This window comes from Aspergillus lentulus (genome assembly GCF_001445615.1).
Source record: "Aspergillus lentulus DNA, contig: Alt12, strain: IFM 54703, whole genome shotgun sequence".
NCBI classification, from domain to species: Eukaryota; Fungi; Ascomycota; class Eurotiomycetes; order Eurotiales; family Aspergillaceae; genus Aspergillus; species Aspergillus lentulus.
In genome coordinates, this window is record NW_028322115.1 from 61,701 (window position 1) to 88,070 (window position 26,370).

General features: G+C 48.2%; 7 protein-coding genes across 7 annotated transcripts; 3 read left to right on the forward strand and 4 right to left on the reverse strand.

Annotated features, from left to right (window-relative positions):
- Positions 1–2,331: 2,331 nt before the first annotated feature.
- ALT_5973 (SNG1 family protein) lies at positions 2,332–3,747 on the forward strand (the record flags this gene model as incomplete). Its single annotated transcript, XM_033555783.2, has 1 exon — positions 2,332–3,747. The coding sequence occupies one exon, from the start codon at positions 2,332–2,334 to the stop codon at positions 3,745–3,747; it is 1,416 nt and encodes a 471-aa protein (XP_033411674.2).
- A 582-nt stretch (positions 3,748–4,329) lies between these two features.
- On the reverse strand, positions 4,330–5,262 carry ALT_5974 (putative FacC-like extracellular signaling protein; the record flags this gene model as incomplete). The annotated part of the gene is made up of 1 exon (XM_033555782.2): positions 4,330–5,262. One exon carries the CDS (start codon positions 5,260–5,262, stop codon positions 4,330–4,332), a length of 933 nt encoding a protein of 310 aa, XP_033411673.1.
- Positions 5,263–7,576: 2,314 nt separating this feature from the next.
- Positions 7,577–9,135, reverse strand: ALT_5975 (putative endoglycoceramidase; the record flags this gene model as incomplete). Its single annotated transcript, XM_033555781.2, has 2 exons — positions 7,577–8,605; positions 8,659–9,135. The coding sequence occupies 2 exons, from the start codon at positions 9,133–9,135 to the stop codon at positions 7,577–7,579; spliced, it is 1,506 nt and encodes a 501-aa protein (XP_033411672.2).
- Positions 9,136–10,694: 1,559 nt separating this feature from the next.
- On the reverse strand, positions 10,695–14,204 carry ALT_5976 (uncharacterized protein; the record flags this gene model as incomplete). The annotated part of the gene is made up of 5 exons (XM_089600001.1): positions 10,695–11,879; positions 11,932–12,318; positions 12,371–12,830; positions 12,894–13,344; positions 13,817–14,204. The coding sequence occupies 5 exons, from the start codon at positions 14,202–14,204 to the stop codon at positions 10,695–10,697; spliced, it is 2,871 nt and encodes a 956-aa protein (XP_089455463.1).
- Positions 14,205–15,706: 1,502 nt separating this feature from the next.
- On the forward strand, positions 15,707–17,613 carry ALT_5977 (putative cystathionine gamma-synthase; the record flags this gene model as incomplete). The annotated part of the gene is made up of 5 exons (XM_033555779.2): positions 15,707–15,802; positions 15,851–15,945; positions 16,004–16,588; positions 16,659–16,997; positions 17,052–17,613. 5 exons carry the CDS (start codon positions 15,707–15,709, stop codon positions 17,611–17,613), a joined length of 1,677 nt encoding a protein of 558 aa, XP_033411670.2.
- Positions 17,614–21,192: 3,579 nt separating this feature from the next.
- Positions 21,193–22,397, reverse strand: ALT_5978 (uncharacterized protein; the record flags this gene model as incomplete). The annotated part of the gene is made up of 3 exons (XM_033555778.2): positions 21,193–21,753; positions 21,818–22,042; positions 22,098–22,397. 3 exons carry the CDS (start codon positions 22,395–22,397, stop codon positions 21,193–21,195), a joined length of 1,086 nt encoding a protein of 361 aa, XP_033411669.2.
- Positions 22,398–23,398: 1,001 nt separating this feature from the next.
- On the forward strand, positions 23,399–26,100 carry ALT_5979 (uncharacterized protein; the record flags this gene model as incomplete). Its single annotated transcript, XM_033555777.2, has 8 exons — positions 23,399–23,646; positions 23,705–23,822; positions 23,905–24,269; positions 24,329–24,812; positions 24,879–25,052; positions 25,110–25,352; positions 25,422–25,631; positions 25,690–26,100. 8 exons carry the CDS (start codon positions 23,399–23,401, stop codon positions 26,098–26,100), a joined length of 2,253 nt encoding a protein of 750 aa, XP_033411668.2.
- Positions 26,101–26,370: the final 270 nt, after the last annotated feature.

Sequence of the window (26,370 nt, forward strand, 5' to 3'; positions counted from 1 at the left end):
GCAGAGTATCTTGGCAGTATTCCACCACAAGTCTATAAAAGGGTTGCTTTTTGATATATACCTCTACCTTTGAGTTGGTCGTGCAGAGTCTCGCCAGTGAGAGGTAGTCAAGATTGAGCAATATCATGTTTAGTATCTCATGGGGCACAGTATCAAAGAACCCAGCAGCTTTCCTCAGCCTGCCCCGTTTTCGCGCGGTTGTACGAAGCGGGGAGGGCTTCGTCCCTGATTGAACCCAACTGTTTGGTTTGCTGAAAACTCGGAGGAGCTGCGCATCCCGCGCTTCATTAACTTGAGAAGGATAGTGGCTTGATTGAGCCTTTCTTGTACTCTGCCGTCCCATGGCGCTCCAGAACTATGTCAGCCTTTGGCCACGCCTTGTGGTGATGATGAACGGGGGGCGAAAAAGAAAGATTATCGGGGTAAATACAGTGGGGGTTCAAAACTATTTGGACCCCTTTTGCCGCTAGAATCACCGCTCTCCATTTCTGATTATTCTGCCAACCTCAACGCCCGCATATGCAATTAATTTTATTCCAACACAATTAGATGGCGCAATCTAAGGAGCTACACCTATTATTCGTGCTCCAATCCGTGAGCTACAAGCCATTAGCTGGTGATATAAGCGTTCCCATATACACCATCCGATATACCTCTCTCTACCATCCAATGTACTATTTAAAAAGGCGAATCAATGCAATAATCAGCAATTAGAGATGCATCCGGTCCGAGTTCACGTGAGCTCAAAACCAGTTGGCACCGAACCCTTACGCGACTTCGAGAAACCTGATCCATTCTGATTCAGTTTGACTTCAACTGCAAAAACCTGCCACTAGGTCTAGATGGGCCTAGTTAGTAGTTACACCCCTATTAACTAACCATGGTTAGATCTAGTTGGTTTTAGCTTGGTGAAACCACTACCTCTTAGTGGATTTTTATTTTAAATTCAAAGTAATCATTAATTGCCATACTATCTACCATACTAATACTATACCTATAGAAATTGATATTGTTATATGAAATATATAATCATTATCATTATACTAGTCTAGACCTGAAATAATAATTTAATATCTATAGGAGTGAATGGATGGTGGTTAAGAAGTATTCCCAGATACTAGTGATTATCAAAGGTTAACGCATATATATATAAACTACGACCACTTTTATAGCATCCCTAATCAAAATATTTATTCCCTCACATCTCCAAAACCACTAGGTATTATGAATTGATATTTATATAATGTTTGAGAAGACTTCAAAATGTGTATACTGCGATGGATTTGTGATGTCCGTCGGTACATCGAGACGCACCGCCTGGGAGTCCAGGGCCGCCCGACACATGTGAAATGACTATATAGTCGTGGTTGTCGGACGCATGGATGAATAAGGAGGCCCAGAAGGAACCCGCAGTGTACCCAGGGCTCTTCAACAGAGATGCCGTCAGGTTATACGGAACGGCCAAAGTGCCTGCTCTAGCACATGTTAGTTGTTTCTGAGGATAGGTAAACTACTTCGGCAGGATTCATCACGTACTACACCGTTGGAAAAAAGAGCACCGTTTTCAGGGATGAACATTGCTGCCCTGGCCAGGTGTGGAAGAAGGAGCACGATTACTGCAAACATGGTTGAGTGTGTGATGCAAAGAAAGGGAGATTCCAATGCGACTTCGCTGACGGAATTATAGACACGGAGAACAAGAGGCGAATTGGCGTATCTGGACTATTTAACGTAATGGCTCTTAACTGGGGATGCTTGGTTAAACCAATTGAAAATAGTGACCTTAATACATCCACATAAATGGTTTCGGTCCTGTTGGATCAAAACAGTTACATCCATGCTATCGTTAGGGCTTAGCAGCACGTTCGGGCCGGCGGTCTTGGTTCCGCTGACTCAGCAGGTTTTCCCTAGTTAACTAACTATTGAGGTACCTTAAACTTAATCGTCTGGTCAGGACGTCAGGTTCCCACGCAGTCCAATCCTTGGATCGGCGGTCACGGCTGGCGACTCCGGATAGTCTAAAAATTTCTAGGTTCTGGCGGAACTTTTCTTCAGCGGGGTGCCTGGCTTCGGGCGATCTCCCACAAGCCGAAACTGCCGCTTAGTCAATCGTCGTGCCCAACTAACTAACTACCATGACTGTTTAACAGTCTCTTTGTAGTCCTCGGGCATCGTGGAGCCCAACTGGATAGATAATAGATACATCGGGCGCGAAAAGGGCGAATCTCCGAGGCGGACCTTCAGATCTCGACGTATAACCCCAGTATCGCGCCTCCAAGACGGTCAAGTCTCGATCTCTCCAGGTCGCCAAGACAGAGAGGAACAAACAACATGTCGCTATTACCTCCCCAATCAACCAACAGTCGGACCGCTCACTCCACGTTCTGGGCTGGGAAATGGAAGGCCTACATCATGCCCATGATAATGGCTGGCTTCTTACTCCAGCTGCTCTTCCTCGGCAACATGTCATATCTTTTCGGCGCCCTGTTCAAGTCAACCACCCGCATGCACAATCTCAAGATCCTGGCCATCGACTTTGACGGCGGTGATATCGGAAACGCCATATCGAGCGCCTACAGCAACTTGAAGTCTGACGAGTTTCCGAGCCTCGAATTTGGCTCATCGTCAGAGTACCGGACGCCCGAGTCAGTCCGCAAGGCTGTCTGCGATCGTGGCTATTGGGGCGCCATCTATACACATTCTGGCGCATCCAAACGACTCCTCACTGCGATCGAAGGCGATAACACCACGGTCTACAATCCCAGCGATGCTGTCACCTATATCTTCAATGGCGCCTATTATCCTGCGATTGCCTCATCCCTCAAGGGCAGCCTGCAAACTCTACTCAGCGTCGCGGCCAAGCTTTACCCTCTCGCGTCTCCAGATGCCTTGAAAGCCGTCAACATGACCAACCCGATGTCTGCAGGCGCTCTGCTCAACCCTTTCGAAGCAACCGCTTGGGATATCATGCCAACCAACCAAGGAACTCGAGTTCTCCTGAACACCGTGTCAATGGTGATGCCGATACTCATGCAGTTCTTTTTTCAAATGGCCTTGAACGGCATTATGGGCAACGCGAAGGTACTAGAGACCCAGTCCAAGCGCGACATCTACGTCTTTCGACTAGGTTCGGGCAAGATCTACACCTTTATCTCTTCTCTAGTAACGACTGGTTATTTCTGGGCGTTCCGCGAGGGTTGGGGTGTGACATCCGGTCAATTCTTGGAGACGTGGATGTGCATCTGGTTGTACATGGACATCAACTATCTTCTGCTCGATACCGTCATCGGCACCGTCATTCCTATGCAGTTCCTTTCTTTCTTCGTCCTCACATGGGTCATCCTGAACATTGCTTCGACCGTCTACCCGTTCGACCTCACACCAGGCTTTTACCACTGGAGCTGGGCCTTACCCGCGCACGACATCTGGCTCTTGCTAGTCGGAATTTGGTCCGGCTGCCGTTCGAGCCTCGGTAAAACTCTACCTATTCTGTTCGCTTGGTGGCTTGTCGTCCACTTCAGCAGTGCTTGGTCCGTCCGAAGGAGGTGCTTGATGGCAGAGGTTGAGGCACAGCGTGCAAGGCCCACAGGCGATAAGTTCACTCAATACACCACTGCGCCGAGCCAACAATCTGTGCTTGAGAGGATGTCGACCCGAGCCTCAGGGCAAGCTGCGAAAGAGAGAAGTTCGGATAACTACGACTTGGAGGCGATTAGATCGACTTGGAGAGAACCTACCGAACAGTGACGCTAGTCGGACAATCATCAATGCGCCACTGTCTACAGAGGAGCGCGAAAATGCAAAAGTGCCGAGTGATAGACACTTGATTGCTAATATTTCTTAATATTAATATTATTATTATTAGATTAGTCTCTTCAAGCTCTATTAATGATATCAATTTTATCAAGATTGACTATAGTCATGGTATTAACCTAATCCTATGAGTCCCTATATAGACTTAGGAACTTAAAGTTATTTATCTCCCCTATTACCCTCTACTTTTACCTTGTTTGCCTAGTTCACCTTAGCATAACAGTGTCACACAGTCAGAGGAGCAATCTGGGCCCAACTACAGCTGCATTTTCCCCAAGGTATGTGTGTAAGGTTTGCAGCACATCAGGATATAGCAACACACAGGCATTATAGAGCCTACCAGAAGAGGTCTGGTCTTAAGTATGCTAAAGAAAGAACTTATTCAGGGCGCATATTTCGGCGCGCTTTACTAGGTAGCAAAGATATATATGCACTGCTGGACCCATCTGGTATGATATCCCCAGACATGATGTATAAACCCTCACTCCTTCAAGCTTCTCACAACATCAACAATCCTTATATCAACTGGTTCTTATAAAAGAGATTACTCCTCCGGTCTCCTGCAACCCCCGACGAAAACCCCAAGAAAAGCCTAACCTCCCCACTGGCTGTCTTATAGATCGCCATCCCCTCCGGCTCACGAAACTTCAACGTCGAGCCAGCCTTTGTAATGACAGGCCCCTGCACAAGCTTCCCAGTATTCAAATCCAGAGCCATAACCTCAGAATTCAACTTACCGCCACTAGCGTCATAAGATTCCCCAGTCAGGAAATAGATATACCGCCCGTAAGCTGCATACCCCTGAAACACATCAACCTTTGCCCCGAGCTCGTTAACGAGATGCGGAATCTTCCAGTTCGCCAACGGATTCGAAAAATTGCCTGCGCTTGCCTGGGCAAGGTCAAATGCGGCGATATGCTGCACGGATCCAGTCTGGTATCGCACGATTAACCGCTTATAAACGGGGTCAATTGTTGCAGTCCCCCTATCAAACCCCGGCAACGGCACAATCCGCTTCCGCTTATCCGTGGCGCTATTCAACGTCTTCCCATTCTGAAACTTGAACTTCCACAATGCGCTCCCGTACCCGCTTGCTGCGGCGTCGGTTTCACTCCAGATATATGTATCGCTTCCGACTGGTTCCGCGGCGATATTCACACCGTGCCCGCAGCCGAGCAGGTCCATTGAGCCGAGGACCTTTCCTGAGAAGTCGAGTTGGCTGATTGTTAAGTCTCCTGAGTCGAGGGCGGAGCCGTCGCGACGGTTTACGATGAAGAGGCGGCGGTTGACGTTGTCAAAGGTGAATGATTGTTGGACGGTTATGGCGGCGGTTCTCTTGTTCCGCCAGAGGTCGTACGAGGGTTTTGTGAGATCGAATCGGGGGGAGTTGGGGATTTGCGCAACCACGCTCGTCAGGGCTGTGATGAGAGCAAAGAGGGTGACTCGCATGGTGACTGGAGGATTGGATGCGTTCCGGTTGGGGGTGGGAGGGGAAGGGAAGGTTAGGGAGTATACATAAGATCTTCAAGGTTGGATAGTTTCGATGTTAAATAGACCTTTCGGGGACGCATCTCCTTCTCAGCTACAGGGTGGTCTGCACAGCATACAGGTGCTTGGGCTAAAAGGCGATACGAGAAACACGAAGATCGGCGGAATATATATAGAACTCTGACCGCGGAATCTTGGATATGTCGCTTAAATCCTCCAATGGTGAGACAGGTCGTGAAATCAATCCAGGAGGAGTTAAGCACTCTTTGCCGCCAAGTACATATTAGCTCCCATTTCACTGTTCGTGAGGTCTAAGTGTGGAGCGATGTCACCTCAGGCCGGTCGGTGATACTGCCGTAGAACACGAAGCTCGTATCCCTCTCCATCAAGTTATCTATCCCTTGCGGGGCTTCAGGTGCAGTTTCTTGCTCCGGTGGAACTCGAGAAAGTGGAGTGTTTATTAATGATTGATTTTCACTTACGACGCCCTAAACAACACCCAAACTGCCCACCCAGCCCAAACCACCCTCCATCCCACCACATACCATAGCCCCTGAATCGTATTCTCGTCCTCCATCAGCGCCCTCCAAGTCTAAAGCGCCGCCGAGGTAACATTAGCCAAGGCAAAGCAAGACCCACCATTGTGTGTGTGTGCGTGCGTGACTGCTTACTGTTTTCGGATCTGGCTTCACACCCAAGGTTGCAAAGTTGAATCAGATATCTTGCTAGAAGATCTGCGAGTTTAATACTTTCAAAGGAATTTTATCTTGACTCAAGTGCATCTCTTAAGTACAAGGACACGGGCTAAAGAGCTATTTTAATTCTATTCTCAGACTGGTTGGTCATGGACAATACAAGACACGCTAGCATTCAGGTATTTCTTGTGGGGTTGCCAACCCAGTCTAATGAGCAGGTTTCTTCTCAGGCAAGTACCTATTTCAGTGTTAAGCTTAGCAGCAGTGGAGAACCCATGGGACTCCAGTATCTGTATACCTGCTTTAAGGAATTTTAGTTACTGGATCCACTCACAATGTGGTTAGTGTACAGGGTTTGGCATTTATTGATCAGCCTGGACCATGCTCTAGCGGCTTTCATGGTTTTAGAGCAGATACCATGTGATAATAAGGCCTCATTGAGGTAATTTCAGTGAAAGGTATATGTGGAATCAGGGAAAGTATAGTTGAGAGAAAGAGCCAGATGCCCGGCATACCCAATTTTTCCTCTAGCAAGTATGGCTCCTGACTATTGCTTATAGCATTAGTGACAAGCTTCAATGGTGTGATGTTTTATCACTTGCGAACTTGCTGAGCTTGCTATAGCATTAAGAGCTGGTGTTTAGAATGCTGCTAACCTCATCACCATATCTTCTGTAATAGTAACTAGCTAGATACCTGGTGCTGAGAGCGCATAAGGACGTGAAGGTCCATGAGGATCTCTTGTTTAAGCATTGCTACACTAGAGTGGCATTCCGTCCTCCCCCAGTTGCTTTCAAGGGTTTGGCGGCTTGATGCACCTCTTGTTCGGTGATGGGCATCGATGGGATCTCGTCTTTTATTGTATGTCTGGCTTGTTCTCTGGCGGTGCTATTTAAGGGAGGAAGGTTGCCATTAATACTTATATTTATTTGCATTGTCCTTTATTCCTGCTGTCCCTTTTGTAACCATGGCATGCTGCTGTATGGCTTCTGCCAACGCCTATATAAGGCTGCTTTTAATGCAAGTCCTACATAGAGATTTAGAATAGTTAGGATACGTTAGAAGTCTAGCTATTTTTTTAATTTTTATTACATTGTTCTATTATAACTCTACTAATGCTCAATATTTTTATAATCATATTATTATTAGGTTAGTCTCTTAAGCTCTATTAAATAGTATAGATTTTATTAAGTTTACCTATAGTTAGTGTTATCCCCATCCTTCGGTTGGGTTTAACCACTCTGCTCAGGACCCCAGAATTTTTATGTGCCAACCAAGTTAATTAGGCCGGCGGATGCTATTGGCCTATTAGGACTATTATATTGATACTGTGAATGCCTTAACTTTGATATGCCATAGACTTTGTTAACAAAGGCTCAGAATGATCTGATTAGATGGTAAAATGTGAATAATATAATCATCTAGGAAAACAAAAAGAGAGAATAGAGGATGTGAGGTAGTTGACATATTTGATAGGGCCAATATGATTCATGATCACCATCCTGACTAGAGTAGAGTATAGCAGAGTAGCTCCACTACTACGGATACATAGTAACTTTAAATGTAAGCCGTAGATGTGATTATCTAGGAGAGACTGTGACGGAGATTTTGATGGCGTTCTTGATGCTAGTAGAAGTGAACAAGGCCAGGGTACGCTTGTTGACTACATACTGTAGCAAGCTACCGTCAGGCAAGACCTGGACTTTATAGCCGTTGGGGAACGTGGATGGGGGCAGGATAATTTCAGTGGGCGCTTTAATACTTGGTTCAGACGTGAACTGCAGCTTGAAGGTGCCCGAGCTCTCATCGAAGCTGAAGCTGTTGGGAGTGCCGGCGACGGCGGCGGGGTATGCACGGCTGTAGTGCTTTGCCAGTTCAGGGTAAGGCTGACCAGATGTGCCGTTGTACAGGTTCTCGTACGCCCAGCCGATCCAGGAAACCATATTTGCGTCCGTCACCGACATGGCGTCTGCGAGGCCCTGCATCTGCTTGTCATCGCCCATCCAGAAGGTGAGCTCAGTCAGCACACCGGCGGTCCTAAGACGCTCGTTGTCCTTGCGGCGGTTGTCGAGCGTGGTAGAAATAGACGACAGCTGCGGCGGGCTGTAGTAGTGGAATGAGTGCACTGACTTCGAGCCGTCTCCAAGAGGGACATTGTTGAAACCCGACAAGATATCAATGGTGGCACCTTCGAACCAGATGAGCGTGTCATTGTCGACGGTACGGATCTGCTTGGCGGCGCGATTCCAGAGGCCTTCTAGGACCTTGTGGTCGGCAACACCTGGCACTAGCAGCGTCGGGTCGGCCATCGAGTCGCCCACCCACGGCTCATTCAGCAGGTTATACCCGACCACGTTGGTCGTCTCGACATATTCGGACGCCAGCTTTTTCCAGTACGCCGCGAACGCATCGCCCAGCCCGTCGTAGTTGTTGTATAGACGCCCAAATGCGTTACACACCGCCACCGACGTGTAGCTCAGAGACCAGTCGACGGTGCTGCAAAGCGATTGCGGCGATGGAAACCCGTTATTATCCACAGGGAACGGCGTTAGCTTGAGAGGAAAAGGAAACATCTTCCAGCCTGGTACCCAGTCCTTCTTAACAAACCACTACGCAGCCGTGTCAGTATCAGCTGTGCCAACATGGCCATGCATCTACTTACGTCAGGTACGCCGTGACCACAAAGCTGCCGCGCCAGGACGTCTTGGTGCACGTCCACCAAAACATAGAGGCCGTGGTCCTCAGCCATCTTGGTCTGCTTCTTCATGATTTCTAGAAATGTCTGGTTGTACTGCCCACGCACAGGTTCTGCACCAGCCCAGCTATGGCCTAACCGCACAATGTTCAGACCTAGATCATGCAGGTTTTGGACATCTTGCTCGCCAAACGATGAGACACCAGGCGCCCACTCCAACGGCCGATACCACGGTGGCTCCTTCATCACAACATTAGTTCCGTGGAAGAACCGCGTACGGCCGAATTCATCCACAATTTGATGCGTGTCCTGGTTCACCTGGCTGATACGCGCCATGCCTGGATGAGCCTTGTACCAGCCCTCGGCATCCTGTGCTAGCACACCTGCTGGCTGTGTGCCAAGCACAGCTAGCAGTGATGCAGCAGCAATGGGAGTGAACAGCATCTTGATAAAAGGCCAAGTCAATTTCGATAAGAATAAACAGAAATTTGAAAGGAGACGGACGGAATGAGTGTTCAGATAATTATAAGAATCAAGGGACACAGGGAGATATAATGCCAGTGCTCCTCTCTACATAAAGTAGGAATACATCTCCTCCATCATTCTCGCTTAATTGCCTGATTAACTGGTTGTAACATGCCCCGCAAAACTGCTGCAGAACTAGGATTAGGCGATGGAGACGAGGCGGCAGGCTCAGCAAGCTAATTAGGTAATGATTTTATCGATACGCCGCTTGAGGAGAGAGAAGATGAAAGCATCTGTTGATATAAATTATGTCCATTGGGAAGACTATGTGCGACATTCAACATATCCAGAAATTATCAGTGTGGCAATGTTTCAGTAGCTCAACCGAGCTTCTACAAAAATATAAGTAGGCGAAATATGTGTAGTATAGGAGGTCAGGCCCTTTTACTAAGTTGAATTAGATAACTATACTATAAATACTATTGGTCGAATAGAATCCTACCATCTTTATATTAATGTTGCATCCCCAATTCCGGGCGGCCATTCCTGTATGATCACACCCGTTATGGTAGTCCTTATAAGAGGAATTCGACGTGCTTGTATCTACGTTCACTATCCGTCGGACCCTGCGATGGCAGGGTTATATTAACAAAGTAGCCTGACGAATATCTAGACCTCGGCATGTGTTCCGCATAACCCAACCGAAACATGTGTCAACCCCAAATAGACAGGCTCGTCTCCCCACGGTGGCATCTATTTGGCATCTACCAAGGTCTCCAATTTCCAGCGGGGTAGATAGTAGTAGCCTCGCCCATGTGACAGAACATTACTGGGCCTTAGAGAGACTACATACTGCCAGTGGTGGGCTGTGCAGATTGAGACCTAGTAGGTCGGGCTGCGGATGGAAAGGTCTATAATCGAGAGTAGGACACTACTATACGAGGAACTTATAAACGTAATTCCTAGGGGAGGAAAGAAGGAAGGGAGAGAGCATCGTCCATTGAAGGTGAATTTGTCTGCTTCCAGCAAAACGTCAATTTTGAGGCACCTGTGACCACGTAAGACAGCCATCTCATCTCCTGCAGTCTTCCATTATTTTTTGCCTCTCTCCGTCCCCTCGTCCATCTCCATCATCATCCTGACGACGTATTCAATCTCTATCCTAATCATGTGTATATTCTCTATCGTGACCGCACACCACACAGGCTGCTGTCAGCCCCTGATGTCATATCCCCCCTGTCCTGTAAGGAGGGTTGACAACTATGTCGTGTCTCCTGTGTTCTGCACACTGAGTGGACCTGGTTGAATGCATCTACCATGAGGCTGGCTGCGTCTAGTACCTTAGGGTGGTTAGGTCCATAGAGCATCCATAGGCTGGTCCCAGAGGCTTGGACTAAGATCTGGATCATAACTCTAGACTCCTAGAGTAGTTTGGCTTCGAAGACGCATCTTGGTTACGATTCTCAACTAAGCTTTGAGTACTATATGTTAGTTAGATTAGATAACTCTCCAACGTCAGCAGATATCTCTATTCTAAGTCAGTCCAACACAGCCGATAACACAGTAGTAACATCCTTGGTCGACGCAGATATCACATTCTCAGCCGCAGACCCCGTCCTCCACATTCCAAAACCCACAAACCTCCCATTCACCGAGTAGTACGTGCCCACCGTACGGCTCTTGCGGACCCTGCGCTCCTCGTCCCAGAAGCAGTCAAAGGACTGCAGCTTGATCAGCGGCTGTAGGATATACGTTGTTTCGCCAGCAGAATAACTCCCGCTAGAGCTGCTCTCCATCGATGTAAAAATCGCATCCCACTGAGTCGCGGAAATATCCCTGCCCAGTAGAATCCCCGCTCCGCGCGCCTCGCGGATTGGCTTAAGGATGTACCGGTTCTTCGTCTCGGGGTTCCTGTGCGCCTGGCTGGCCAGCTCCTGAAACTCGGGCGAGCCGGGCAGGATTGTCGGGACAATACCTTCTCGAAGCAGCTGAGCCTGTGCTGGGCTGAGCACGCGGTGTGTGTGCACGAGGGCATACAGCTCTTGCAGGATTATGCCGAGGAATCGCTTGTCGTGCGCGATAAACACGCTGCGGAGGTCGTTGCGGCAGCAGAGGGCTATGTGCTGCGCCATCTCCGTGGGGAGCGCAAAGAGTTCGTAGTCGAATAGTTGGAGGCCGATTTGGTGCACTTGCTCGACCAGTTCTCCGTTCACTTGTATCAGCTTTGGTGCGGGTTTGCCTCTTTCAACTGCGTTTCTGACTACGGGATCGGCGCCCCAGACGCAGCAGAGCATGAAGCCAGTCTTCGTAGTGGCGTCTGGCACAAGTCGGAGATCGCTAGGGCTCACTATCCTCGGCCTTATTCCGGTCTGAGACTCTAGCCAGCCGAAGAGAGACCCGTCTTGGGACATGCCTGCCTTATCTCGAACAAAGTGGATGGGAAGCTCGGGATTAAATAGCTCCAGTAAACTGTCCAATAATCGATTGTGATTTGACGCTGGTTTGACGGATTCAATGTGCCTTGTACACCCTACTAATGCTTCGTATGCAGTCGCCACCCAGTGGAGGTAGTTTATTGGGAAGCGCGCATTGATCTCACACACTCGAAACCCGAGAGTCTCATTCCCGGCGGCACCGATTGGAATCAATATATCAGGTCTCAGATTCCCCTGATTGCCCACAAAGGACCGCATGGTCCCTTCGTCAGTCATCTCTTCTACCCACTGAGATCATAAGAATCAGCCATCTATAATGTTTAGGGAATGTAAAACTTACGCGGAGCAAAGCCTCAGCCTGAGGGTCCAGTGGCATTCGACTGGAAAATTTCGCCTCGGTGTCTTTCCACCACCGCGGAATGATATTATTATAAGCGAGAGCTAGCACCTCGTTGAATCTTTCTAGGTCTGTGATGAATTGCTGAGGAAGTAGGGCCGGATACGGGTTGAGTGTTCGCGAGGTGTCAGGGATAGTTCCGTACGGACGGACACAATTGGTGAGGTTTGCTGTTATTGCCTCTTTATCTATGGCTCGAATCTCGCGTTCGACGTCTTGTGGCATCATTATGTTTGCAGTGCCCTTGGCAGCAGCCAGAGATAACTGAGTGAGCCAGCGAGGCCTTTTGGATAGAACGTTTGGCACGTTCTTCTCACGTAATGCGATCGACTAGTCGTATATGAGAAGCCAAGTTCATGAATACTCGGAGACGCAGACTTACATTTCCAAACGAGACGCTCATTCTCATGTTTAGGAAACATTTGAATGGCATTGTGTCTTGGACAAAATAATGATACATGTCCTGTGCCATGTGATCACCGTCTGCAAGTAAATCATACAGCACAGACCGGACAACCGCCCACACCTTGTCTGTTTTCTCCAAGTCCAAAGCATACAGCATATACCCTATATTGTTCTGAATAAGGGCATGGTGCACCCTGTCCCAAACTCTGTGGAGATCATCAGAGCACAGCGGACCGATATTGCTCAAGTCGAAGCCTCCTTGGCGTTCGAGCGTCGGTTTGTGGATTTTAATCCCCGCCAAATCACGTACAGCAAAGCCTTTGACGGCTTTTGTCTTGCGGCAAATCCGGGCTACTGTGTTTTGGGCGTGGAATTCGCAGCCGATTCCGAACCGTTGCAATGGATCTAACGCAAGGCGTAGAAGGGGTCGAATATAACTACAATGTATATCAGTGTTTCTTATCCAGGATCAAGATAACTGCAAAAGGTGTCAATATTACCTAGTAACCCACTTGATTTTATCCTCTTCTGTTTCCAAATCAAAAAGAATCTCTGCATATGTGCGGTGGCTGCCGAGCGGTCTCTCCATCAAGGCCGACGCCAGTATCAGCGTTTCGTTATTTTCTTCCGCTCTGGACTCGAGATTCTCCCGGAGAACACAGGTCAAATGACGGGCCTCGGCGACCTTCTCTTGGTTTCCAGTCACGGCGGCAACTTCTCCAAATACCCATAGATCCTCGGGGAAAACCTTTTTCAGGATATCTGTCACGTCGGGCGCGACAGCTGCAGCCCAGCATGGAAGGGCCCGGATTGCCGATGTTAGCAGGCAGGCGAGTGAGAACTTAATGTCAAATTGGAAGCCGGGCACTGTGATTGTGCGTATTGCCGCCTGGGCCAGGCCACAGTTTGGAATGGATTTGACGACCTCGGCGTTTGGGAAGAACTTTGTCACTGCAGGGAGCTGTTGTAGAAGACACGGTACTATTATCTCTTCTTTTCCGTCTGAAGCACTAAGTTCGATTCCGCCGAACAGCTGCCGCAGAGACTGAGTGAGTTTTTCAAAAGGTCCAAACACGCAGACGGAGGAACGGGGCAAGGCCACAAAAGAGAGACCCGGGTTGAGCATCGCCGGCAGTTCGTCGGGTCCAACAGGACTCAAAATCTCATGAGCATAACATGTGCGGTGAAACTAAATATGAGTCAATTTCCATGCGGTTAGCAAGTATTCTCGTGACATGCTGCGACAGGACACATGCCGGATGAGTTGGGTGGCCGGAAATAAGAGACCTCTCCCAGGAAAGAAATCCAGCTTTTAAGTCCAGCACTGGCTGTGTGGTCGCGATTTCCATCCATTTTTCTGTTTGTTTTTTCAAGTGTTCAGGGTTGGTTTACGTAGTTCCCCGTAAATGGAAGGTATACGTACCTAACATGGCCGCTGAGTTGCGCAGCTCGCCCGCGATTTCTTTGCTCGTTGCGCAATCGCAATCGAGCCAGGAATGAATAAATTCCCAGACAGAACCTGGATCATCTTCTTCCGTCTCAATTGTACAGAGTTTGAGGACTATAGGAACTTCAAAGTCATTCGGCCTCCACTGGGACCGGGACTCGAAGCGGTCGATCACAGTGACTTGTATCGACCGCACAGCGTCGCCTTTATTTGTAATGCGAAGATGTGATTTTTCAGCAGATAAAGACCATGTCGACAATTCTGTGTCGACCAGTCCTTCGTTGACTAGTTGTGCGATAAGACGTTTTGTTGTCTCAGCCCTGGCCTGAGCTCTGTAAGTTGCCATGGCTCTACGCATGGACATGGAGGCGTAAGATATGGTGTAGAGTGAGTGTAGTTGGTTTAAAAAGAACACGGAAAGCTAACATCTAATTCAATCTAACTTGCTTCCTAGGTAATGGGTATGCCAAGGTAGTTCACGCTGTATCGGAATCGGTATTGACTGCTCCAGGTGTAATCTAAGTATTCTTCTCTACATATGTATTATTGTATTAAAAAAATATGCACGCACGCAGGTGTAGTTCTTATTTGTGGGACGTGTCATACATCTCCCACTCAGCCAAAAAGGTGCCCAGACGACCATCTCTAGCTAGGAGGGATGATAGTAGTAGTAGCAGTAGGGTTAACACAGCAGGGATGGCACGACAGGACCTGTAACATGTTTAGTGGACCCTTCGAACCTTAAAACACCACCGGTCAAGTGAACTCCTCTCATATCTTCTTCACCGCTAGTTGCGCCTGAAGCAGTGACTGCATATAATAACAAGTTTACAAGTTTTGGGGAAGCTATGGCAGCTTTTGCAAGGGCGCCTTTTTATGGATCGAGATGCAGGATCGCCTGCCAAGTCCCTGACGGCTAATAATACAGTAACAATCTTGCCAATTATCATCTAGGGTATCGATCACGTTGATCTGGATGGACTGGGACATCATTCATAAATCAGAATTGCGTTCCGTGCAGTGGACTGATCGGCAGAAATCCACTTTCAGCTTTCAGATTCCAACCATACGAATGCACACGTTTGTGGTTGCCTGGATGGCTGGCTGAAGATCTCCATAGGCCGCAGGAAACATGCATATACATATATATCGGTTACGTAAATGAATTCAATGTGTTTCCATTAAAAAGCATCTTTGTACAGTCGAGGGTGCTCAACAAGATACCGAATCAGTAGATATTTGCAGGTGTCTCTTTGGGTTTGGTATTTTAGACGTAGTAGCTATTAACCTCGCAAGCCTAGTATCAAGTTTAACCCAAGCGTGCTTTCAATCAATTTAAACCATGGGTATGACGTGGCTGCTTATGATCTGTGCATCAATTTCCAGGAACCACATGTGGGCTGGGAACTGTGGGCCAGGCGCTGCAGTTCATTGTCAGGACCCACGTCAGTGATTCGAGTCAATACAGAGTAGATTATGAACAGATCTCGACTAACTTTTACTAGTTAGCTAAAATTATTTTATTCTTCTATCAATTCACAAATGATTAATACTTGTATGTTACGTCTCACAATAATAAGGCAAGGTCTGTCTGGTTTTGTACAGAACACTAGGTAGCCAGACATGTACATCTTCAATGCAAGTCTGATGATTCATTCTCATGCAAGGGTTAGGGTCTAGGGAAAAAAAAAAAAAAAACGAAAAATGAACTCAAAGAGTGGTGTATTTGTTGTTTGCTTTTTGCATCGAATAAATACTTGGCAGTCAACATATCTGCTGTGTCTTACTGGAATTCCCTAAGGTCTCTCGAATTGGGCTTCAAATCTTCTCAAACCGATACTCGGTTCAAACTGGAAGTTAATAGCCATGGGTGACGCTGGTCCCCAGAACAGCATGTTTCCCAAAGTGCCCCTGGCACTCCCTTTAGGAAAGGCCAACATCGTCCCTGCTGGTGATCCGCATGTGAGGACATCAATCTAGACAAAACGACCTGCTAATGACCATTTTTAGGCCGTCAGCGTCTCTTTGCCGACATGGGACGCGGTTATTGGACTGTCTCGGAAAGAGACTTGGGTAATGGATACTCTGGAATGGAGCTATCCACGGTGTGGCCAATCTGTGTAGCAATTGATATTCAGGAAGGGGAATTGCTGACATACAAAGGTTTTATATCAATAAGCCAGTCAAAGACCTCTGCAATGCCGTCTTGCAACGACTACGCATCACCGACGGGAACATCGGCTGCATGATTTTTCCCTCGCCTCGTGCTGCACTGCAACTATCTGAAATACTCGAAAACGACCCCGTTGATAGTCCGTATATCGTTGATGTCATCCGGTTTTCCATGCATCCAGAGTCAGATGCAGCTCCTAACTGGGCTAGTTTCAGTGCGGTTTTATTCCCGCTCGATCTGCTCAAACAAGCAATGGGCTTCTGGCGCGATACTGGAACAGGGATATCCACACGACACGCAGAGTTCTGTCTCTCTCAGTTTGACTATCTAGTTTCCGACTCAGCAACGACTAAGACATTCTGCGCTGTAGCTGCCCGGAAACGCCCAAGCCCTCTAGCTGAGATTCCGTCTGCCGCAGCCGAAGAGTTGAAGTCAGTCATCGCAGGGCTGGCTACTGGGCAGCTAGCAGTGAGCCCAGACGATGTGTTTCTATATCCCAATGGGATGAATGCCATATACGCACTTTCGGAGACTTTGGCCTCTCTTGCAACGGAGTCCAATGTTGCCGCATATGGGTAAGAAATAAAGAAATTCCAGCCGGAAAAAAACAAACGAATAATCAGCTCTGACCTCCGTCTCTTCAAGGTGGATATATCCCGAAACAATCGAAGTCCTCCGGCGAAGCCCCTGGGCCACGCGCCTCTTCTATAAAAACGGCACCGAGGACGAGCTGGATCATCTTGAGCGAGAATTGGAATCCGGGCTGAAACTCCACGCTCTATTTACCGAGCTACCCAGTAACATCAAACTGTCCTCGCCAAATCTAGCTCGCATTCGCGCCCTTGCGGATAGATATGGCTTTATTGTAGCCTGTGATGACACTGTTGCCGGCTATGTCAACATCGATGCAATTCCGTATGTGGATGTGATGATGTCCAGTCTTACAAAGACCTTCAGTGGCTATTCCAATGTCACGGGAGGAAGGTATTTCTCCATTTGCTATTCCCACCAATTGGAAAATATGTATAACGTTTCTAGTCTTGTATTAAACCCCAGCTCGGTTCATCACGACAAGATCCACGCCGCTGTGTCGGCTGCCTATGAAAACACCTATTTCCCTCTAGATGTCGATACGCTTCTTGTAAACTGCAGAAATATTGCTTGGAGGGTTGCTCGGTGCAATGAAAACACTCTCCCCGTTGTTGATTTGCTGCGGAAGCACCCTTTGGTTGCCCAAGTCAACCACCCATCCATTGGGCCCACGGCGCCACTGTATAAAAGCTTGATGCGCAAAGATGGCGGTTATGGGAATGTTCTTAGTATCATCTTCCATGCTCCCATACGGGCAGAATACTTTTACAATGTTCTGAATGTGTGCAAGGGCTCGAGCTTTGGCACAAACTTTACCTTGGCTATCCCTTATGTGCAATTGGCAAATTACTGGCAGCGGGACAAGGTTCCGAAATATGGCGTGCCACAGCATATTATCCGGCTCAGTGTTGGGCTGGAGGATAGCGAGCAGATTGTCAGCGTGGTTGCTGCTGCACTGGAAGAAACAGACAACTGGAAGGGCACAAGCTGTGTTGCTTGTAAACCATAGTTCGTTTATTTTCTCTCTCCTTTTTCTTTTTTTATTTTTATTTTTTTTTAAAAAAAAATTCTTTAAGCAATTAAAGCATATACCTTTTAGGTCTGTGCCTGTTGATTAACCTTAGGGAGAATGTTTTCCATCTCTTCGCGCACAATTCTCCCTCCGGCCTGCCCCTGATGTAGTCCATGTGCAAAGTAGGACAAATGGCGTTGATGACCGAGCTGAAAAGGGACTAGTAAATACGTTCGCCAGATTGTCCACGTATATCTCCTCCATGGGAGGGTCAAACTCTGCCGATGCTTCCCGTCCAAAGCCAGACCGGTGGATCTTCTTCGAGGAGTAGTCTCGAATAACAAAAACCTTTTGATTGCCCGTGTGACTGCGTCAGTCTGCATCAGGGTATTCTGGAGATGAGTAATCATGCTCAAGCCAAGGCTTAGTATCGGAGGTAAAACCGCACGGAATAGCTGGCTGCTGGCTGCTGGTTGCTGTATTCTCGAACAGCCCCTTGTCTGGCTCCTGTCCGCAAATAGCGTCGAGATTCTCAGCCAGCGTTGCGCACACGATTATTCAATCGCCTGTCTGGGCAGCCAGCGACTCGCTGCTTCCTCGGATGATGCAGCTGAGATGTTTGCTCTGCAATGAAACAGCTGCGTATTCTCGCGCAAACATGAAGGACCCACCAAATGGATGTGACTAAATTGAATATATTGTGGTAAGTTACAGATTTCTATTTGCAATGCTCAAAAACCATGCATTCCGATATTACAAATTGTGTATACGTAATCAAATATAATGATATGGAGCAATAAAGAAACTCCCGATATATTCAGCTGAAATACTCTGCCATCAGACCATGGCGTATCCATATCGACGTCGTTCTCAGCTGAAGAAGCTAAAGAAGCTAAACTCGAATATCAGAGGAACAGCATGCAAACACCACAAGCTGAAGAGTCAATATGGCGTACCTGATAAATATACTGTAACTCTCTTTCTGTATAGCCAATAAAGACGCGTCATTAAGTTTTCCGAATCAACATGCTATGCCGCGGAGCTGAAAACCAAAGCTGAAGGTGGATCTATATATCCTATTATACGCGGAATAATGCCACCACCCCCACACCCCATCTCCCCTGCAGGGGACAACTGCAGTCACCACACAATATATAACTCAATTTAATGGGAATTAAGGTAGGTATGGCGTGGGAATGGCCTGTCCCGACAACAGCACGATGCTGTCAATCACTACGACCAGTTTCAGAGACTGTTCCCACTAATAGCCCAAGTCTCCCTGTTAGCCATGCCATACGCCCACACATGGGGTGTTCGATTGCTCAGGCAGCCACGGCAGCTACTAAATATGCAGGTTATTTGGTCACCGCCAAGGGTCAAAAGTCTGGATTCTGCTAGATGATATGATTCGCCCACAGTTATGTCAATGCGCATCTATGGACACATGTGCATGTACATTCTGCAATGACCCTGACATGGCAAGCAGAGGCGAGAGACATGAGCCCATTATGGCTGCTATTGGCGCTCTGCCTGTTTGTATTAGTGAAATTATGGCGAATTTAGGCATAGTGTACTTCTAGAAAAAAGCAACTAGGTCTTCGAGTTTCCAGCCCCCGCTTTGTCGATCTGGTCCCGACTATTCTATATGGGTGCCACTTAGTACCGAGAGATTGTTCACAGGGTGCGGAGTAGGGATATCTCAGCTTATGTGTAGGTCTAGTCCGTAAGGGAATAACCACCCCATTCTAGTCACAATGAAGGGTTCACGAGAACTCGATATTGAGGAGATTGACATTGGGTTCGATCTCACGTCCGCCAAGGTTGACTATGCATCCTACTACGCCGCCTGCGATCTATATCCTCCGTAGAATCTACAATATTTAGGTACTTACAGACGCCTTACCACACCACTCTACATCGCATCCACAAATATGGCAGGGATGTACTCATGAAGTACGTGTTAATGACAGTTTGCTACGCACAGCACGATGGCCACAGGATTTTGTGATCTTCCTACTTTCATTCCTAATTTCCTCGCGGGAGTGAAAAGAATATTCTGAACCCTGCCACAAGTCAGATGTATCGGCCGCCGAATAATGGATAGAATCCCTTTACTATGAAGTATAAACTTATAAACCAAAGGGATAAATCCTTATAATCCCCAGCCATGATAACCGAGGCTTCAATAAAAAATGGGTGCTTATATTTTTCTTTACTTAAGGGTATACAGCTCGTCAAGCTTTGCTTTCTTGCGTTATCTTCATGGCACCTTGATTGTATTAGTGGTAAAACTAACAACCACGGACAGTTAGTTTGGTATTACTGCCCCATGTATACACAAGACCGGAACACTACAGATAGATAGGTAAATTTCAGGTGCGGGAATGACGGACCGGTCCGAAAGCTATGAGCTAAGAGAAGTACGAAAAGGCTTGCAGCGCTGGTCGCCTAACCCCCCGCACGTGGGGCATATCAGAAACGACCTATCTTAAAAAGGTAAACATGAACGGGGTCAGGGATATTTGGAGTACAGCGCGTTACAGGTGGTTGCAATTGGATAATCCATAGCAGGACGTCATAGACAGTCAGTCTGGGTGCTAGCAAGTTTTGCTGGTCCACATCCCAAAGTTAAAAAACGACTACGTTCGCTTGATTTGACTGCTGCTGGAACCTATCCACTGGCTGTGCTCTCCTGCAGATGGATTGCTTGATGGTGTCTAGATGTTGTGCAACAGGACAGAGCTGACCTGTGCATCAGGGCTGCAGTTCATGGTGTACCAAACAAGCGTCAGTGTGGCGTCTGTGATTGCCACTGGAGTCTGCATAAGACCGAGGCCGCGTGACATCCAGCTAGAACTCATCAGTCCAGGAAAGCCAAAGCACGGTTTTCTACATTGATTTCGAAAAGGTAGTTCCATTCTGATGTTACTGCAATCTCACGCTGTATAACCGATTGTCCAAACAAGTTGTATTTTCTGTTGAATCCCGTATTTTGTCGATCACCCATCGGTTGGCCAACAGAAACCAGCTTTGCATCAATTCTTTTCGGTTCCTCGACCAGTTCAAAATAGTTGTAGGTGCTGATACTGAAACGAGGGTACATCAGACCTAGTAATGCCAGGAATTCAGTAGGAATGATATGGGTTGGAAAGAATGGACAATGGAACTATGAGCTTGCCAAAAACTTGAGACTGTTAAAGCATAAATAAAGAAGCTAATTCATGCACCACTCTCGACAATAAGTTACTAACACTAAGTATTATGACGTAGATAGTGCATAAAATACAAACTCTAGTGCGTGAAAAGGGCACAGTTCCAGGGTAGCCTCCTGCACCAACCTCAGTATATTTATGGATTTGCATGGTCTACAATGCTCTTCAGACCACAGAGAGCCCTCCTACCCCTGTCCCATCCCCGCTGCGTACTTCCAGATCTACGTTGTGCAGGTGACCAGATGATAGATTGGACAAAAGGGTACTGTTCACGTCGAAGCCACACTGGTAAATACAAACTACCAAACATCCTGATGGGAGACAGCAATGCGCCTTGCTTGGGGTACAGAGAAGAAACCCAATGTCAACCAGCAATCTTCGCCGCCTTGCCATCGAGTTCATCCAGCCGGGACTGGATCGCTGGAGGCATTGGAGAAGGACCCCACGAACTGCGCAATTCAGCCAGGATCATTTTAATCTGTTTGGCTGTATTGGGCTCCACGATGGCGAGCTCCACAACATTCAAAATGCCGCTCACAAACTCCTCCTTCATGATTGAGAGCTCCGCGCCATTCTCCGCTCGGCCGCTAAGCTTGTTCATTCGACGGACCATCTCGGTAGTGCTGTCCTTCATCTGAATTAAACCTTTCTCTAGTTCCTGCGCTTTCGTAATGGCGGACTGGATAGCGCTTTGGAGGGGTCCCAGTCTCTCAAGGATGGCACTTTGCTGATCTAACTTGAGCTGCTCCCCGTTCAGGAGATCTAGGGATTTCTGAGCGTTTCGGTGCGCGGAATCAAGGGTATGTTCAGCGCTATCGACCGCTTGTCTTGCAGCGCCAATCTGGCCTTCCAGAATGACGCTGCCGGGAGACTTTGTATGGTCGATGAGCCCAATTATCCCCCAGATGGGGATTATGGCGCTGACCTGGTCAAGATATTAATTCCTGATCTAAAGGACCGGGCGTGATCATACGAGAAGATATACTGACCACACCGTCAACCACATCGCCAGCTTTCCGAGCGTCGTCGAGCTTCTCCACCAGTGTTTCCAGACTACTCCTGGCTTCTCTAACTGCATTCTCTTCCTTCTCCACTGCCTTACTGGCCTCACTTACCGCATCCTTGTAACCAGCAACCTTTGCCATTGTCTCCCCATGCGCTGCTTTGACGCGTTCTTGGAATACGTGCATCTTTGAGGACAAGAGGTCGACATTCTAGGTCCGTTTTGTCAGCGAATCTGGTTTTTTAGCCCCTTGGACGTAGCCATACCTCTGATTGAAGCGTCGACACATGCTCCAGGGCTGTCGTTGAAGCGTGAGCCAACTGCTCGAACGCCTCCTTGACTTTAGCCACCAGTGAGTCTCTTTCGGGCGACACATCGAACGCTCTCTGGTTATAGTCTCCTCTCACAAAAATTGCCAGCTGGTATAGCTGCGACAATGCAATACTCAGAGACAAAGCAACGGTTTGCACATCCCGTGGGGATTCGCTATTCAAGCGACGAAACAGAGACTGGTACTGGTCAGAGATCTGATCCAGTTCCGAGTTCATGGCATCGACGTCAACCATCTTTAGTAGTGTAACTTTATGCGCGTGATCTTAACGAAGTTATGGAAGTTTGACAGCGTGGCTAGACTGAAAGCCACGGGACCTTTAGGCTTAAATATAATTTGGATCTCGCGAAGAGCAAGAGCAAAGCTATGTAAGGCTCGAGCAATCGCTTGCCCCTCCGTTCATACCTCTTGACGCGTTGGATACAGCAAGAAAGCCAGAACAAATGGGAGGGGTAATTGCCATCAGCTACGTGGCTTGCTGTATAACCGTATACAGCCGCGAAAGAAGTGCCGTCTGAGGAGCAGGACAGCAAATGACCCATATTCAGCCATCCACATCGCCGCAGTAGAATCCTAGATGAACCCAATATGACGCTATATTGCATCGGATACATTATGAGCTGAATCACGCTGTCACTGGAGCGCAGATAAAGTTCAGTGGCGTATAAGAGGTATGGGCTGTAGAGTGATGGATCAACAACCTGCAGTCGAATCCCTGTAGAAGCTGAAGCCATTGTTGCAGCAGCAGAGCAAATTGGAACTCATCCTTGAACAGCGGTAGGTGGCCAAAAGCGGGGTTCATCGAGGTTGCTGGCCTCGAGCTCCTGGATGATCTGAAGCCTTGCAAGACATACATACTCTGACATCACTGGTGGTGCGCTCTCGCTTGATGGGCCTGGAGAATGGCCAAGTCCCATTCCACGTTGAATGATGCGTCACCGCAGCGTCAGGAAGAATATGCGGCATTTTTTTCAGATCCTCAAGAGTTGCCTCCTGCGACTTGCAAATACAGGAAAGAGGGGTTAAGGTTGCCTGCTGCGATCTGCAGATATCAGAAAAAAGGGAGCTGAAAACATGGATTCTGATGGCGGAGACAGCTCGAACGCAAAGATATAAGAACCCCTTGGCTCCAGCACTTGGGCTGTAGCGTGAACATTGCACCCATCGGACGAAGCATTTACTCTTCTCTTACATTCCGTTATCTTTATCAGTATTCGAGCATCAAACGACGTGAAAATGGTGGACCAGAAGGAATTGCTGGCTGCTTTAGAAGTCCAACATAAGCGAGACAATCGGCCTGGTATCACCAAAGAGGCTGTGGCTGAAATCAAAAGCTCAGCTATCTTTCAGGTGAACTGGGAAGACCTTCTCAAGTCAGCTCCGATTTCAATCAATGCACTCGGTGCGGCTCTCGTGGCCTCCTCATCGGAGACAGCCACCACGATCGAGTTCACGCCTCCGAAGGGCGGCTTCAAGTTCTTGCAGTAAGTTCCTGGCAAGCTCAAGGCTGGCCAGAATCACTGGTGCTGATGGACAATACAGGTTCACCTCCTTAAGGGCGAACCTGGTCGATTGCAGCAACAGGGGGCGCTTTGCCTTCCTGGATGCCGAGGATGGCATGTTAAGGATAAATAATATCTCCCATATCATCTACGACAAGGTACGTGGTTGTCGGTCAATATAACCGATAACGCAAGGTGTACACGCGACAGAAGGATAGCGCTAACGAGCTATAACTGAAGATTGCCGACATTATAAAAATTATTGGGAGCCCTGATCCAGCAGATGTCCAAAAAATGCTTGTGCCCCAGCTGCGCAGTGTGAAAAAGGCCGCCGACGAATGTCACACCCGTGCTCTGCAAATGGACAAGAAGTTTGAAGAGTGGCTGTGGTTCGCGGCTGATCTTCACTCGAACTGTGTCCAAGAGCAGTCCAGCAATGAAGAAAGACGCTTGGCCACAGAAGTCAACATGTCTGTAGCCCAAAGGCAGTTCGACTCTCAGAAGAACACCGTCGACGAAGCGAAGAAGATATCGGAGAAGCTAGGAAAGCAGTTAGATGTCGCTTCCGAAGCCTACAAAAAGGCTTCTGATAGTTTCCCTTCCGGGTAAGTGATGCAACCACAGTAACCAACCGATTCATCGGGTATACTGACACGCTTGAAAGCTGGGATATTCTCGGCCAGCAAATCGTTGGCGAGCTTGCCGACACCTTAACAACTGCGTTAGGCCAGGCAATTACTGCATATACCTCCAACCTTAACCCGGTCGCTCGAGCCCAGAAAGGGGTTGAGATGTTTGAGGATGTCGTCAACGGAGGCAAAAACGCCTCAAAGAATGGAGAGGCGCCCCCCCCGCCTCCCCCAGCACCCCCCAAGCCCAAGAGTCCTCTTCCCCAATACAGTGATGACCCGGCATATGTTCAGGTCAAGCCCGCCATGGTGTATCTTACAGTCCTAAATGCCCTGTTGACCTCAGGGAAAGGCGGTGGTGTCAATTGGGACAGTGCTGTTGACTCGCAAGATAAGCCGGACAAGACTGCTTCCTTTACTTCCAAAATGCTGGAGGACACCCTGGAGCGGTTCGAGCAGTCAGCCACTGAGGATCCTCCCAGTCAGAAATTGCTGGGAGTTCTCCAGACCGCTACTGAGGTAAAGATGTTCCGAGAGTGAAATTATGCTCGTCTCTCGTAACCGATGGCTAACAGCGACGGCCAGATTGCCAACGAAATTACCAAAGAAGCCGCCAAGCTAAAGCAGATCAACAAGGATCCGCCAGAGGCTGACTCGGAGCTGGTTAAAGGCTGGCAAGACAAGTTTCGTCCGAAGTATCTGGAAGCGCTTCGTCTGGCCGCTACTGCCAAAACACTTCCTGGGGTAAACTCTGGTGGAGTGAGTTTCTAGTCGTATATGCTACGTCAGCATGGCTGTTCTGACAAGCTCTGTTAGGCTCCTCTGATGACGACTACCACCGAAGACCCTGCCGTCCAGATCGCAAAGACCAATGCCAAATCCGCTCAGGCGCAGGCTGTCCTGGACGCGGCTAAGGATCGACTGCACACCACCCAGCAAACTTTCCTCTCTACACAAAAAATCTATCAGGAGGCCTCATCAACCCTTATTGATCAGGAGAACAAACTCACAGCCATCCAAGCCGACCTCCAGCGCCAGACGACGCTAGAGGCATCATTGGTAAGCGTATCCTTCTGTAGCCAAGTACTATCCGTGGATCCGTTGGTAACTGACATTGTGGTGTATCAGACCGAGATCAAGAGTGTTCTTCGTCAGTGCATCTCACTTATAATGGTCGTCAAGGACAATATCATGCAGCTCTGCCGGTTTTTCAACGCCATCAGCTCGACCATTGATGTCGTTGTGGAACACACTGTGAACGACTTTATCGACACGATCACCAGTGGAGCCAGCGACCTGCAGATGAGCAACTTCACTCTCAGTACCCTGCAAAAATCGGTGAGTCTAAAAGACTAATCAGCCACCTTGGCGGCGAGTTCATTGACCGGTTATGCAGATGATCTACAAGTACGCTGTGATCCTGCGGGCGTACTTTGAAACCTTCGGAGACATTGCCACGATGTGGAAAGAGCTTTCCGAGGAGAATATCATACCCGGATTGAAGATGATTGACGGTCTGAGTGTGGAGTCGTCCAAAGCCGAAATTACAAACAAGGTGGCCCAGCTTTCCAGCTGGGCTCAGAATGCATCGGCCAACATCGTCAGTATCGCCTCTGCAAAACGCAAAGAAATAGAAGATGGGATGGAAGAGCGAGTCGAGGACATTGCACAGTCTACACAGAGTCTTCCGCCCTCTGCTCCGGCCAAGAAGGCCATTGAGGAAGCTGCGAAGGAGGTGACGACTACTGCAGCGACCGCTGTGAAGGAGAATGCGCAGAACAACCCACTTTCCCGCTTCGACCTTTAGACGTACATACTTCATTTCGTCTCATCTAGCTTCCTTGCAAAGTCTGCTCAGTCGTCCAGTTACAAATGTTCTCTTCCCCTCTCTATTTTTCATGTTCCACAACATCCCGTAGCTATAGCGAACTGTCGCACTATCTTAACCACTTGTATGTTTGGTTCTAGACTTTTTGCAGCATCCAGGCCCATGGTAAAATCGTCCTGAGGACCCAAACTCGGAATTTGCGGAACCGGGGCCTCCTCGCCAGTGGATATCAAGTCGTGGCTCGTATTG